The following is a 16,467-nucleotide window of genomic DNA, read 5'->3' as shown; positions in this document are numbered from 1 at the left end:
AGGAGAAAAGGAAAGATATACACATCTGAGTGCAGAGTTCCAAAGAATAGCAAGGAGAGATAAGAAAGCATTCTTAAGTGAACAATGCAAATAGAGGAAAACAACAGATGGGGAGCACTAGAGATCTCCCCCCAAAAATCAGAGACACCAAGGGAACATCTCATGCAAAGATGGGCTCGATAAAGGACAGAAATGGTATGGACCTAACAGAAGCAGAAGATATTAAGAAGAGGTGACAAGAATACACAGGAGAACTATACAAAAAAAGTCTTAATGACCCAGATAACCATGGTGCGATCACTCACCTAGAGCCAGACATCCTGGAGTGTGAAGTCAAGTCGGCCTTAGGAAGCTCTACAAACAAAGCTAGTGGAGGTGATGGAATTCCAGCTGAGCTATTCCAAATCCTAAAAGATGATGCTGTGAAAGTGCTGTTCAATATGCCAGCAAATTTGGAAAACTCAGCAGTGGCCACAGAACTGGAAAAGGTCAGTTTTCATGACAATCCCAAAGAATGTTCAAACTACTGCACTGCTGCTGCTGCTAAGTTGCCTCAGTCGTGTCCGACTCTGTGCGACCCCATAGATGGCAGCCCACCAGGCTCCCCCGTCCCTGGGATTCTCCAGGCAAGAACACTGGAGTGGGTTGCCATTTCCTTCTCCAATGAGTGAAAGTGAAAAGTGAAAGTGAAATCACTCAGTCATGTCCGACTCTTCGCGACCCCATGGACCGCAGCCCACCAGGCTCCTCCATCCATGGGATTTTCCAGGCAAGAGTACTGGAGTGGGTTCCCATTGCCTTCTCCAAAACTACTGCACAACTGCACTTATTTCACAGGCTAGCAAGGTAGTGCTCAAAACCCTTCAAGCTATGCTTTAACAGTACATGAACCGAGACTTTCCAGATGTAGAAAAGGCTGGATTTAGAAAAGGCAGAAGAACCAGAAATCAAATTGCCAACATCCACTGGATCACAGAAAGAGCAAAGAACTCCAGAAAATCATCTGTTTCACTGACTACGCTAAAGCCTTTGACTGTGTGGATCACAAGAAACTTGGAAAATTCTTAAAGTAATGGGAATACCAGACCACCTTACTTGCCTCCTGAGAAACATGTATGCAGGTAAAGAAGTGACAGTTAGAACCGGACACCGAACAATGGACTGGTTCCAAGTTGAGAAAGGGAGTACATCAAGGCTGTATATTGTCGCCCTGCTTATTTAACTTCTATGTAGAGTACATCATGCGAAATGCCAGGCTGGATGAAGCTCAAGCTAGAATCAAGATTGCTGGAAAAAATAACAATAACCTCAGATATGCAGATGACTCCACCCTTATGGCAGAAGGCGAAGAGGAACTAAAGAGCCTCTTGATGAGGGTGAAAGAGGAGAGTGAAAAAGCTGTCTTAAAACTCAACCTTTAAAAAACAAAGATTATGGCATCTGGTCCCATCACTTCATGGCAAATAGATGGGAAACAACGGAACAGTGACAGTCTTGGGCTCCATCATCACCGTGAATGGTGACTGCAGCCCTGATACTAAAAGATGCTTGCTCCTTGGAAGAAAGCTATGATGAACATAGACAGCATATTAAAAAAAAAAAAATAGCATTACAGTCAAAGCTACAGTTTTTCCAGTGGTGATGTATGGATATGAGAGATGGACCATAAAGACTGAGCGCTGAAGAACTGATGCTTCTGAACTGTGCTGTTGGAGAAGACTCTTGAGAGTCCCTTGGACTGCAAGGACATCCAACCAGTCAGTCCTAAAGGAAATCAATCCTGGGTGTTCTTTGGAAGGACTGATGCTGAAGCTGAAGCTCTAATACTTTGGCCACCTGATGCAAAGAGCTGACTCACTTGAAAACAGCCTGATGCTGGCAAAGACTGAAGGCGGGAGGAGAAGGGGACGACAGAGCATGAGATGGTTGGATGGCGTCACTGACTCCATGGACATGAGTTTGAGAGAACTCCAGGAGATAGTGAAGAACAGTGACGCCTGGCATGCTGCAGTACACGGGGTCGCAGCGGTGGATGCGACTGAGCGACGGAACAGCGACAATTGATGCATCAATTATGGGGCAGCCTGGGGGAGGGGGCGAGGAAGTACAAGCAACTCTGTACTTTCTGCTCAACTGTTCTGTAAGCCTAAAGCTCTATAAAAAAATAAAAACAAAGCACAACAGTAACAGCAGGGATAAAAGCATGGAGTTTAGGATGCATGACAGATAGGGCATGACATCAGCTGTGTGTTCTTGACATTTTTAGTAGGTTACTCTGGTGGATTTGCTGCAGCTAAGACAAAGCAGGCCTGTTAGGAAATGACTCCAATAACCTCCAAAATAAGAAATGATAAAGGTCAGAACATTCCTACCCATGGTGGAAGGAACAGACAATGCATTTCACATCATTTGGAAACCAAATCGATGTGGGCACCATGAACTAAGGTGGTCCAGGAGGATGAAAGAGCAAGTCTGAGCAAGCAAGCAAGTCTGGTTTCGCCACACTGGAGGGTCTACAGGCAGTCAAAGGAGAGACGCCTAACAGGCAATTTGACATGAAGTTTGCGGAAAGGCTGGAGCTGGGCGTCAGCGTACGGCGGTACTGAAAAACATCAGTGGGGGCCTCCCTGGCGGTCCAGTGGCTAAGACCCCGCCTTCCAATGCAGGGGGTGTGGGTTCAGTCCCTGGTGGGGCAGCTAAGATCCCACATGCCTCGAGGCTAAAAAACCAAAACATAAAACGGAAGCGATGTTGTAACAAATTCAATAAAGACTTTAACAATGATCCATATTGAAAAAAAAAAAGACGTCAGTGGATGAGATCACCAAAGGAAGTGTGTGCGGCACTAGGAACACTGGGCCTGGGGCCGCAGAAGATGCCCATGTCCAAAGGCAAGCGGAGCAAGAGTAGCTCTAGGAGAAAGAAAAGGAGTGGCTCGAGCCAGGAGGAGGACAGAGGATGGAATCGTGGAAACCAGGTGCCTCTGTCAGGTCCAGGGGTTGACAAACCTTTGCTTGCACAGTGGCAAGCCCGTACATAATGCCTACAACTGACAATTCAAGATTTATCCTGAAAGCACATTATTTAGGGATATGGACGTAAATGCCAAGAAATCAGCTAAGACTTAGAAGCCATTGCCCTGGGTAGGGGAGGAGGCAGGGGGGCTGTAAAGTGGAGGTTTGAACTATTCGTTTTTCTGAAAGCCTTCTGTACTTCGGTACAAACCAACCAACGAACCGCAAACACTTGAGTATAGAGAAGAGGCTGGGATTGATGGTACCCTCTGTGCAAAGGTTCTGGGGATTAATTAGTCACAAGTGTGATGTGGTCCAGGAAGAGGCAGGTACCTGGCAGGTCAGTGTAAGCTGTGAGAAGTACAACAGCCCCACCCAAGGAACAGACTGAACTTAGTTCACACTGGGAATAAAGGATTCCACTCTAGGCAACAAGTTTGAGGAGGGCCCAAATCCCACCCTGTGTCTTTCACACTCATCCTTGTTATCCTGGAGGCCTGGCCTCAACTGAGGCTCTTCATGCTTAGCTCAAACTGAGAGCATTCCAACTGGTCTTTCTGTCTCCAAGCGACTGACCCTCCATCTTGATACCACATTTTCTTTCTTTCTAATTTTGGCCGCACTGGGTCTGTGTTGCTGCACACAGGCCTTCTCTGGCTGCAGTGACTGCGGGCTTCTCTTTGCAGTGGTTCCTCTCATGGAGCACAGGCTCCAGGCACACGGCGTCAGCAGTTGCGGCTCCCAGGCTCTAGGGCCCTGCAGTGGTGGCGCCCGGGGTTAGCTGCCCTGCGGTATGTGGGATCTTCCCCGACCAGGGACTGAACTCGTGTTCCCTGTACCGGCAGGCGGATTCCTAACCATTGGGCTACCAGGGAAGACCTCCCTACATCTTGTATCCAAATTAATTTTCTGAAAAAATCTATCTGGTTCCCATCACTCCCCTTCTCAAAAATCTTTTGCAGTTTCTTTGTATCTGGCTTCTTTGTGGGACATCTGGGTTCCCCTGGTGGCTCAGCTGGTACAAAATCCGCCTGCAATGCGGGAGACCTGGGTTCAATCCCTGGGTTGGGAACATCTCCTGGAGAAAGGAACAGCTACCCACTCCAGTATTCTGACCTGGAGAATTCCATGGACTGTATAGCCCAGGGGGTCGCAAAGAGATAGACACGACTGAGCGACTTTCACTTCACTTCATTTAAGACCTTTGACAAGCAGATGCCACACTAACACTTCACCCCGAAGTCCTGCTGCTTTCCAAAGTGAAGCGCAGCCCTGGCGAGCCTGGCACACTTGTGGTTTCCCCCCACACACCTCTTACACCGTCGGTGCCCTAATTCCTGCCCCTTGCTCCCACGACTCTGTGCTTGCTCTTCTCTGCTGACATGGGCACCACTTCCGGGTCGGTCAGGCGCCACACTTTCTCCTCTTGGGTCCTTCCTAGTCCCTTGTACTGTAGGGACATCTGGCTTCTGGACACCCTCCTGAATGGTGTCAACTGGGTCACAGCTACCATACGTATTAACATAATGACTTTGCACTATCAGTTAACTTTTCAAAATACCCTTTATAAGTATGTTATAAGCCACGAGCTTAAGGTGGCCAACAATATTTACCATCTTCTGGTAGTTACCAACTTTCAGTCTATACTTTTAAAGACCTCCTCCCCATCACCACCCTATGCCCCGTGAGTGCGTGCTCAATCGCGTCCGACTCTTGGAGACCCCATGGACTGTAGCCCGCCAGGCTCCTCCGTCCCTGGGATTCTCAGGCAAGAACACTGGAGTGGGCTGCATGTCCTTCTCCAGGGGATCTTCCCGACCCAGGGGTCCAACCCGGGTCTCCTGCACTGGCAGGCGGATTCTTTACCACTGAGCCACCTGGGAAGCCCCACTTTTAAAGACACCAAAATCAAATCACCATCTTTTCCTCTGAGTGACTCTCTTCCCTGGCGTTCTCCGAGCAATCCTGCACACATCTCCACTCCAGTACACACCACAACAGGTGGATTTTATGAATTCAAATTGCCCACCTCCACCTCACTACATGGAGGCAGGGATCTGTGGCCCAACAGATACACAATCAATACGTGATGACTCGATCACTCACCCCACTGGCAGTTCTGATGGGTTTCGCCTTGAGCTTGGGGACCAAGACCTTCCGATGCTGAGGCGGGACCGCAGCGATGATGTCCACCAGGCGGGGCTGCGCCGAGAGCCCGTATTTGGCAGCTGTCCTGGTCTTCACCCTGAAAGTAGAGCATCCAGCGTGATCAAGGTCACAAGATTCCAAGGACAAGCTACCAGAAGAACCACCTATAAACCATGCCACCAACTCTCACGATCCCGTATCCCCTCACCAGATGACAACAGTGGCTCTAACTGTCAGGGAAACAGGAGAACAAAACTCAGGACTTCTTGTCCTCTGGAGTACTGGAGAGAAAGCCAGATGACCAGGGGCCGGGACCCAGGACAGTGACATGGTTGAGGCCTCATTCAAGGTAGTGTTCCAGCCTCGAAGGACTCAACCCTCCCTCAGCTTCCACGCCACGCATCTGGGATGTTAACCCTCTCGCGGGGGCCTGCTCAGCACACTGTGGAATGATCAGACACGCACTTGGCCTCGACTGGCACCTCTCCCTGTTGTAACGACCAAAACTTTCCAGACGCTGCAAATGTCTTGGGGGTGGGTGGAGGGGTGGGAGTAGTCATGACTGGTTGCAAACCACGGTCTCAGGCCAAAAAGCAAAACAACCGAAAGCAAAGCTATGTAGACCCGAACAGGAAATAAAGCATTGGGTTGGCCAAAAAGCTCATCTGGGTTTTTCTGTAGGATGTTATGGAAAAACCCAAACGAACTTATTGGCCACTCCAATATGTATTTTTTAAAGCATTTAAAATATTTTTCTAATATAAAATATTACCTAAAGAACAGAACAATGAACCATGTAATATACTTTAAATATTATAAAATAATCACTCTTGTAACCACATTCCAAGAAAAGGAACATGATCACCATTTCAGAAGACCCGTGTGCCTTCCTGACTGTAACCCTATCCGCATCCCCCAAAATAACCTTTATCCCAAGTAGTTTTTTTCTATAATTGTAGAAGAAAAATTGTTCCTCGTTTTTTCCTATAATTGTACCAAGTTTTCTTTTCTTTGTGGCTGCTAGCCAAATCCCATAGTCACTTTAATCCATCTAGAAATACTATGAGGTGTTCAAATCATTTAAACAAATGTTTACTGAGTTCCTAAGAGGTACAAGAGACTACCTAAGTACCTGGGACGTCAGGAAGTGTAAGGCAGAGCTGTTTCGTGCTCTAGGTTTGCAGACAGGCATGCACAAAAATAAGTCTGCAAATAATAAAAACATACGTAATAGAACACACACCCAACCATGAATGCTTACAGCGCTTGAGACGAACTCAGTGTGTTCTGGGGAGATATTCATGGAAAATGGGTACAGAAAAGCGTAGGCTTCACAGATGGGAGGGGAGTTTGGGGGAGAATGGATACATGTATACGAATGGCTGAGTACCTTTGCCGTCCACCTGAAACCATCACAACATTGTTAACTGGCTTTACTCCATCGCAAAATAATAAGTTTAAAAGTATATACATTACAACCAAAAAGAAAGGTGTTAAGAGACCTGGAAGTTCTCATCACAAGGAAAGAAGAATTTTTTTCTATTTCTTTAATTTTGTATCAATATGAGAGGATGGATGTTCACTAAACTTACTGGAATCATCTCATAATGTACAGGCTGAATCACTATACTGTGTATCTTCAACTTAAAACAGTGCTACATGTCAACTGTATCAATAAAACTGGAAGAAGAAAGTAAAAAATAAAAAAGGAAGGGAAGAGGAAGTTGGTAGTGAACATGGAAGAGAGTTATAATGAAGACAGAGTAGGCAAAATTGTGACCCGAACTGGACCCAAGGAAAAGGATTCAGAGGTGACACTAGTGTTTCAAGCCTGGGTGAAGGTGAAAACCATTTGGCCAAGAGGCCATCTGAGTACCAGCTGGTTTTAAGGAAGATGCTAACTTTTGCTTTAGATGTGCTAAATTAAAGATGAAAGACAAAAATATATAAGACATAGAAATGTTCATGAGAAACAAAAGATTTGTATAATTATGGGTACAGCCAACAAAAAAATAGGGGGGGAAAATCAGTTGAACACATGGTAGAAAAATCAATAAAATATAATGTAAAAAAGTGACTCCATACTAAAAAAGAGTATTGATTTCTTCAGCCAATGTTTATTAAGCACAATGTTCCAAAGAAAGGGTAAAGCATATTTTTTTCTAGACAGGGTCTAGGGAAACGTCATGCGAACAGTGGCTAGACCACCGATGGCCTGGGGGTGGGGGAGCAGGTCTATATAACGAGTGCGCAGTGGATAAACAGATGCAGAGAGGAGAGACCACTCTTATTTGACCAAGCTGAACCTGACTCTGGAGAGGAAGTGGGTGGGCGTGTCCAGGAGGCTCTGACGCGGGGAAGGGCTGGATGACACCGAAAGGCCCAAAGAGAGGGTCTTCCTGGGAGCCAGCCGCCACCTGCTGTGTCTCAGAGGAGGGACCGGAACGAGAGGAAGGATGTGAAGCGAGACGGACAGCAGGACAGACCACGGGCTCGGGAGGCAGATGGTCTGATTCCAAACCTCAGCTCTGCCAATGACCAGTTATTCACTCTGGGAAAAATTACGTGACCTTCTCTGTCTCGGGGCACCCATGTCCAGCGAGGTGAGTACTGACCTCAGACAGTGTCTGAGAGTGTCAGCCGGGCTAGGACGTCCCGTGTACCACTAACAGTGACCCGACTACAGCAAGGGCCCAAGAGACGTTAGACGCTGCCAGGGATAGTAGGCTCCGAGGCAGCTCTGCCATGCATAATCAACAGGGCAGGGCAGGAAACTGAATGCTCAGTTCAAACATGAAACCCGAGATAGAACCAGCAGCGTCTGAAATTGCACGCATGAGAGAGATCTATTAATACTTCCCACGAACAAGATTACCTTCTTTTTTTAATAGATCCACTGACTTATTTTTTGGATTTTTGGGGGGATGCGGACAATTTTTAAAGTCTTTACTGAATCTGTTACAACATTGCTTTTATTTTACGTTTTTGTTTTCTTGGCCCTGAGGCATGTGAGATTCCAGCTCCTGGACCAGGGATCAAACCCACACCCTCTGCCTTGGAAGGCCACGTCTTAGCCACTGGATCACCAGGGAAGCCCCTCCACTTACTTATTTAGATCGATGTCTTTCCCCTGCTCGTGAGCTTCAATTAGTTGCTTAATAACATCTCCTATGGTCAGCATCATTAGCTGAGCAGGGCTGAGATCTCCTGGAAAGATAATATTTGACAATGTAAAATTATTCAGTAAACATTTTTGTATTTGCTAGCAGTTTTCCTTCCAAAATCATTCCAATCATGCTGGAATAATAGCTCAAGTTTACCAGACAGTGAACTTGTACTGTTTACAATTTGGCCATGTATCTTATACCTCTAATATAAAAACAAACCTGAGTTCACCTACATACGGGAAGAGTTCACTCTAGAAGCATCTACACGACAGGCATGACAGACACGGGAGAGCAGAGACAGACAGGAAGGAAAAGGACCGAATCACACAGGAAAGAGCCAAAGGAGTCAAAACAGCTTCCCTTCATCTCCAGATTTTTGATTACGTTTAGCTGCTTCACTTCATCTGATTCTCAGAAGAAAGTGAGGCGGATGGAACAAGAATATTTTCCTGTCCCATAAACATGTTACCAAGGGGTGAAGCTGAAACTCAAACCCAGGTGTCCCCAGAAGCCGAATTACACAGCGGTGTAATACTATTTTGAAACACAAAGGCAGGGGTCTATCCTCGCCTAGGGACTTTAATGCATCCCTAAGATTTAGTCTAAACAGCACTGCAACCTTCTCCTGGCAAATGAGGCCCTCCTTCTCACGGAAGAGGCAAAAGCAGAAGCTGACACGGCATGACCCACCCCTTGCCTGCAAATACACTTGCCTGGTTCAAGGATGGGCAACTATTCAGGTGGGGGCCAATCTGAGCTCTTTTACTCAAGGCAAAAAAAACCACCAGTCCCTTTCCAGTGGTAAGAGCTGTGAGATTTCAGCTCGGGAGCTGGTAGCAAGCACACTTCCTGCCTGCAGAGAAAGCTGGTGTCTAAAGATAACAAGGTCATCAGAGAAGAGTAAGAGGAGAAAGCTCTGGCCCTCTCATTTACTTGATCTCATTTGAGACCTCACAACAACACTGGAAGGTGGGCACTGTTTTCCCATTTCACAGATGTGAATAATTAAGGCAAGTTAAGACATCATTGTAAATAGCATGGTTAAGACTCAAATTCAAGCCTTTCTCTCACAACTTACATGCTTTTTCCCACTGTGCCAAAGCACCTCTAATTTCCTGAGACACAGCTACCATGAACAATTTGAGAGAAGTCCATTTATAATCGGAGGCTAATGCTTTCTAAACCGTGTAACTCAACCCTTCAGTATTCTACAGAGGTGCCCAAGGGCCCATGTAACAGACAGGGCTGGTGGTGTCTCTTTCTCCATTTCAACCCAAGCAGCTTCACTTCCATCTATCTATATATTGAAGTTCTGCATACGAATTTATTTGGAGGGAAAAAGGGATTTCAGGTGATAAAAAATACAGGCAGACCTCATGCAGCCTGGTTCCAGATAACCACAGAAAAGGGCGCACTACAATCAAGCATGTCACACGAATGTTTTGGCTCCCGGCGCACACACACGTTATCTTTACAGTGCACTGTGGTCTGCTGAGTGTGCGATAGCAATACGCCTTAAGTAAATGAGAGACGCAAGTTTTGGGTGGCTTCTTCCGGCAGGGGTATGCGTGTAAGACACTTAAATCCCGTCTTGACTCTTTGCGACCCCATGGACTGTAGCCCACCAAGCTACTCTGTCCGTGGGATTTCCCAGGCAAGAGCAGTGAAGTGGGTTGCCGCGCCCTCCTCCAGGGGATCTTCCAGACCCAGGGATCGAACTCTCGTCTCTTATGTCTCCTAGCATTGGCAGGCAGGTTCTTGACCACTAGTGCCAGGGCACTCTAATTTACAAGGAGAGAACAGGAATTTCCCCAAGGCTCTGGAGAAGGCAATGGCACCCCACTCCAGTACTCTCGCCTGGAAAAGCCCATGGATGGAGGAGCCTGATAGGCTGCAGTCCATGGGGTCGCTGAGGGTCAGACACGACTGAGCGACTTCACTTTCACTTTTCAATTTCATGCACTGGAGAAGGAAATGGCAACCCACTCCAGTGTTCTTGCCTGGAGAATCCCAGGGACGGGGGAGCCTGGTGGGCTGCCGTCTATGGGGTCGCAGAGAGTCGGACACGACTGAAGCGACTTAGCAGCTGCTTACCTTAGTAACAAGAGTGAGGCATGGGAAAGTGCTGCCGCCTTGTGGACACGTCCCGCAATAGCAACCTTCAACCTACAGGCAGATTCTTTACCACTGAGCCACTTGCGAAACCCCAAAACTATTGCTTATAGGTACTCAATATTCATAAAGACTACATGTGCGCTCAGCTGCCCAGCTGTATCTGACTCTTGGCGACCCCATGGACTGTAGCCCGCCAAGCTCCTCCGTCTATGGGATTTCACAAGCGAAAATACTGGAGTGGGTTGCCATTTCCTCCTCCACAGATCTCCCCAACACAGGAATTGAACCCAAGTCTCTTATGTCTCCTAGCATTGGCAGGCAGGTTCTTAACCACTAGCGCTACAGAGCATTCTAATTTACAAGGAGAGAACAGGAATTTCCCCAAGCCTCTCCGGTGGCTCGGCAATAAAGAATCCCCCTGAAATGCAGAAGCTGCAGGAGACCCAGGTTCGATCCCTGGGTGGGAAAGATCCTCTGGAGGAGGAAATGGCAACCCACTCCAGTATACTTGCCTGGAGAACCCCACGGACAGGGAAATCTGGCAGGCTACCTTCCGTGGGGTGGCAGAGTGTCAGACACTGCTGAAGCGACTTAGCACGCACGCTGCTTACCTTAGTAACAAGAGTAAGGCATAAAGAAGTGCTGCCGCCTTGTGGACACGTCCCGCAATAACAAACCTTCAACCTACAGGCAGATTCTTTACCACTGAGGCACTGGGAAACCCCAAAACCTATTGCTTATGGGCACCAATAGTCACAGTTGCTCAGCTGAATCTGACTTTTTGTGACTCCACGGACTGTACCCTGCCAGGCTCCTCTGTCCATGAGATTTCCCAGGTAAGAATACTGGAATGGGTTGCCATTTCCTCCTCCAGGGAATCTTCCCAACCCAGGGATGGAACCCAGGTCTCCCTCATTGCAAGCAGATTCTTTACCAGCTGAGCCTTCAGCAAATATACTCTTTTTACTGGTGTTTAGTTTTGCCTCGATGTTGAAGGCTGCCAGCTGCTCAGGGTGGTGGATGCTGAAGGCTGGGGTGGCTGCGGCAATCTCTTAAAATAGGACAACACTGGAAGTTTGCTGCAGCCCCTGACTCTTCCCTTCATGAACAATTTCTCTGTGCATGCAATGCTGCTGGGTGGCATTTTACCCAGGATAGAAGTTCTTTCAAAATTGGAGTTGATCGCCTCAAACCCTGCTGCTGCCTTATCAAGTAAGCTTAATATTCTAAAGCTTTTATTGTAATTTCAACCATCTCCACAGCATCTTCACCAGGAGCAGATTCTGTCTAAACAAACCAGTTTCTTTGCTCACCCATAAGAGGCAGCTCCTCGTCCCCAAAGTTTTATCCTGACACTGAAGCAATTCAGTCACATCTTCAGGCCCCACGGCTAGTTCTCCCGCTGTCCCCACATCTGCAGGGACTTGCTCCACTGACGTCCTGAACCCCTCAAAGTCATCATGAGGGCTGGAATCAACTTCTTCCAAACTCCTATTAATGCAGATTTTTTTTTTTTAACCTCTTCCCATGGATCACAAATGTTTTTAATGGCACCTCCTTTCCAGAAGGTTTTCAGTTGACCTTGCTCAGGTCCATCAGAGGAATCATAAGCTATGGCAGTTATAGCCTAAACGGATTTCTTAAATAATAAGACTTGAAAGTTGAAATGACTCCTGGATGAGACTGTGCAATGGATGCTGTGTGAGCAGGGATGAAAACAACGTTAATCTCATACATCTCCGCCAGAGTGCGTGGATGACTAGGTACATCGACAATGAGCAGTGATACTTTGAAGGGCTCTGCTCTCAACAGTGGGCATAAAATATCAGTAAACCATGTTGTAAACAGGTGTGCTGTTTATCCACACTTTGTTCCATTTGCAGAGCACAGGCAGAGAAGATTTAGCATAATTCAAATGGTAAATAAGCATTTTGTTGCTGTTCAGTCGCCAAGTCGTATCCTACTCTATAGAAACCCCATGGACTGTAGCCCACCAGGCTCGTCTGTCCGTAGGATTTCCCAGGCAAGAATAGGGGAGTGGGTTGCCATTTCCTTCTCCAGGGGATCTTCCCGACTCAGGGATCAAACCCCCATCTCCTGCATTGGCAGGTGGGTTCCTTATCACTGAGCCACCAGACCGTCTGCATTGTGATTGTGAAAGTCGCTCAGTGGTGTCCGATTCTTTGCGACCCCATGGACTATATAGTTCATGGAATTCTCTAGGCCAGAATACTGGAGTGCGTAGCCTTTCCCTTCTTCAGGGGATCTTCCCAACCCAGGGATCGAACCCAGGTGTTCCGTATTGCAGGCGGATTCTTTACCAGCTGAGCCACAAGAGAGTCATCCTGCCCTCTGAAGCTCTCAAGCCAGGCACTGACCTCTCCTCTCTAGCTACGAAAGTCCTGGCGGCATCTTCTTCCAACAGACGCCTGTTCTGTCTGCATTGAAAATCTGCTGTTTATTACAGCCACCTTCACGAATTATCTTAGCCAGATCTTCCGGATAACTTGCTGCTCTGCCATGCACTTTGATGCCGCTCTGCCATGCACTTTGATGCCGCTCTGCCGTGCGCTTTGATGCTGTACAGATGACGTCTTCCCTTAAACTTCACAAGATCGAGCCCAGCTAGCTTCAAACCTTTCTTCTGCAGCTTCCCCACCTCTCTCAGCCCTCACAGCATTAGAGTTAGGGCCTTGTCTTAGGTTAGGCTTGGGCTTAAGGGAATGCCGTGGCTGGCTGATCTATGCAGATCCCAAAACCTTCTCCATATCAGTAATAAGGCTGGTTTGTTTCCTTATCATTCATGAGTTCACTAGAATATCATTTTCAAATTCCTTCAAGAACCTTCCCTGTGCATTCACAACTCGGCTGTAGTTAGCACTCAGGCTATCTCAGTTTTCAGCAGGCCTTCCTCACTAAGCTGAATCATTTTCGGCTATTAAAGTGAAAGATGTATGACCCTGCCTTTTATTAATACCTGACCCCTTGAAGGCTGTTGTAGGGGTACTAACTGGCCTAATTCAGTAGCATTTACCAGTCCTCATTGTCCAAAGGAACAGGGAGGCCCAAGGAGAGGGATGATGATGGGGGAATGGCCAACAGGTGGAGCAGTCGGAACACATCACTTATGGATTAAGCTCGCCATCTTACATGGCAGTTTGTGGGACCCCCAAACAATTACAATGATCACTGATCACAGAGCACCATAACACACACAGAAATAGTGAAAAAGTCTGAAATACTGTGGGATTACCAAAACATGACTGAGACATCAACTAAGCAAATGCTGTTGGCAATATGGCACCGACAGACTTGCTCAACACAGAGTTGCTACAAGCCTTCAATCTGCAAAAATAAAGAAAGAAAACACAGTATCTGTGAAGTACACTAAAGCTAAGCACAGGAAAACGAGGCATACATGGAGATGAAGATTTTAAAATGTCTGGACAGCTCTTTGGTGTATCGAAAATTATCTGGAGAGGTAAATTAGTAAGAAAAGTCTTCATGGAGGAAATCAGAGGTATCTTTAGAGAAAGGGCAGGGTTTGGACAAGCAAAACAGAGGGCAATCCAGAAGGAACAATATTAGGTATAGGAATTAGCAATCACGTTTATATGAACGTGTTGCCAAACTGGAATAGAGCCTTTCTGACAGGGTTGGATAAAATCAGATTACAAGTACACTGGCTACTCAACAAAAGATGAAATACACAGTGAAGAATTATATGTTTTCGAGTTTGGGAGTAAAAAGATCAAAGTAGTGTTTAAAGAAAATAAGTACAGATTGATCCTTGAACACTGGCTTGGACTGTGCGTGTCCACTTTTTGCGTTTTTTCCCCCCCCCAATAAATACAGTACCTGTATTTTTCAGATCCTTAAATTAACTAAGTGTGGGGAAAAGTTTTTGTTTAATTAGCGACCACAATATGTGGAAACAAAAGAACTAGGATTTGAGTCCTAACCCTATCCAAACAATGTGAGTTTACTGCCCCTGGGTGAGTCAGTTGTCAATTTTTTTGCTTTTGAGACAGAGATAGCAGTATTCGGATTTTCAACTGCATGGTGGTGGGGGCAGTGCCTCCAACCCCAGAGTTGTTCAAGGGTCAACTACATACAAAATACACTACAGAAAATGAGCATACAAAAAACAATTCAGAAGATGAAAGAATACACATAATCTGCATACTAAGTAAAAGGCTCTTGAAAGGCAACTTTGTTTAAAAACACACAGAAGATTTAAAGCAGAACACTTGGATGACAGACTCAGTCCCTAGCTCCCAAATCCTACTGGCTGTGTCCCAATGGGAAGATCAATGCCTTCTGAGCTCCTTTTTCCTTGTTGGCAAAATTGGGATAATACATACACATTTCACAAGACCAGTGCAAGAACCAAGTGAAATAATATACATGTGAAAGTCTATTATTCGAATATTAGTTCTTCAATGAAGGTGGGTTAGAGGAATGGTGGCAAGGATAGATGAAATTAAAAGTAAAGCTGTCTGGCCTAACAGATAGAGGAGCAAGTTAGAGGGAGAAGATGACTGACTAATTAGGGGTAAGCAGTCTTTGAGCCCACAAAGCAACTGAGGGTAATTTGGATACTTAAAGTACCTGAGGCCAAGAGGCATAGTAATCAAGGGCAGTTTTTTTTTTTGTTTGTTTGTGTGTTTGTAGAAACAGCCTGACCAACCAATTCGGTTCTGTTTCCTAAGTATAATCTTGGGCTAGGAAAGTTACTTAATTCTTTTAATCTCAGCTTCTTCATTTGTAATTTGGAGATGATACCCACATTAAGAATTATTAGCAAAGGCTCAATAAACGGTAGCTACGGTTATCACAACCAACATTACTATTAGACCGACTTCTCAAATGAGTTTACAGAGATAACACTACAACCTGCGAGAAAATACTTGAAATTTGACTCTAGCTGGGTGAACAACTGAAGATGAAATCGCTCCAAGCTAACTCAGGAGGTAATACAAATAGGAATAATTGCCTAATTACCCCACAGATTCCAAGAATAACTCGGCGTTTCTCTTTTCTTAAAAAAAAAAAAAAATTTAGAACTTTAAAACAATCTCAAATCAAAAAGGACGTGAAATGTGTAAGAGTTCGAGACCATGTTAAATCCATTGACCGCGTACATTTCTTGGAATAGAGCTTTTATCGTTTATGCAAAAGACACCAAGGGATGGCCAGAAAGGAAGAATAAGGATAGGCCGGTTTAAAAAGCACAGTAGCAGGGAGAGAAGAGTTCACAAACTGACCACAGGTGGTGGGGAGACTGGCAGGCAGCAGATTCCCGCGGGAAAAACCGACTTCAGCATCTGATGGCCCGGGTTCGCCCCTTCCCTTCCACCACCCGTTCCCTCTCCCTGTCGCACCTTTGCGCTTCTGCCTCATCTCTCCGCTGTCGTAGCAGCCGGCACCCCAGAAAATGTAGATATCTAGTCGGACCACGGGGGAAATTGACAGCCACCAAGCAACCCTGTCCTGTCGTAAAACGACGGAAACACATCGTAAAGCTGTCGCGAGAAGACGACGAGTGCAAGGGTCCACCCCGCCTTCCTGCGGCGGCTCCCGGAGCCTCTGGAAGACCGAGCAGAGCTACTGAGGCCATTCGGCCGGGGGTCAAAGGGCTATAGGATGCTAACACCCGAACGCCACCGCAGCTCTGGCCTTAGAAACCTTGATCTGAGCAGTACAGCGACCGGACAGAGCTTATGGACAGAGGCTGCGCCCGGGAGCCAAAACAAGAGGGTGGATGTGGATGGTGTCTAAATAAGGTGGAGGAGCCTAGGATGGCTTAGGTCCGTGGGAATGTGAGGGGGAATAGAGTGATGACAAGCCCGCCAGTGTGGAGGAGACTAGATTTAGAGCCTGGAAGAGACCATGCAGCAGCCAAGTAACGCTGTAAGGTCCAGACTTGGACGCCGGTTGAGCACTCTGGTCTCAGGCAAATGGGACATGTCAATACCATCATGAAAGCTTCGGAAGTTTCTCCAGAAAGACGCACACACGGA

General features: G+C 46.6%; 1 protein-coding gene across 2 annotated transcripts in view; it reads right to left on the bottom strand.

Moving 5' to 3' along the window:
* Positions 1–15,914, bottom strand: part of ELP3 (elongator acetyltransferase complex subunit 3) — a 124,842-nt gene extending 108,928 nt beyond the window's left edge. Inside the window, exons 1-3 of one of the 2 annotated variants that reach the window (XM_012128450.4) lie at positions 15,712–15,914; positions 8,270–8,369; positions 5,121–5,259 (exon numbers count right to left, since the gene is read on the bottom strand). In XM_012128450.4, coding sequence (XP_011983840.3) covers positions 5,121–5,259; positions 8,270–8,369; positions 15,712–15,847 — 375 coding nt within the window. In that variant the 5' untranslated portion in view covers positions 15,848–15,914. The remainder of the gene's footprint in view (positions 1–5,120; positions 5,260–8,269; positions 8,370–15,711) is intronic. The other variant, XM_004004437.5, reaches the window with a different exon arrangement.
* Between the last annotated feature and the right edge of the window lie 553 nt (positions 15,915–16,467).

The sequence above is a fragment of the Ovis aries genome, chromosome 2 (genome assembly GCF_016772045.2).
Source record: "Ovis aries strain OAR_USU_Benz2616 breed Rambouillet chromosome 2, ARS-UI_Ramb_v3.0, whole genome shotgun sequence".
Taxonomy (NCBI): Eukaryota; Metazoa; Chordata; class Mammalia; order Artiodactyla; family Bovidae; genus Ovis; species Ovis aries.
The sequence above is the reverse complement of the archived record's forward strand: the minus strand, read 5'-3'. Positions and strand labels throughout refer to the sequence as shown.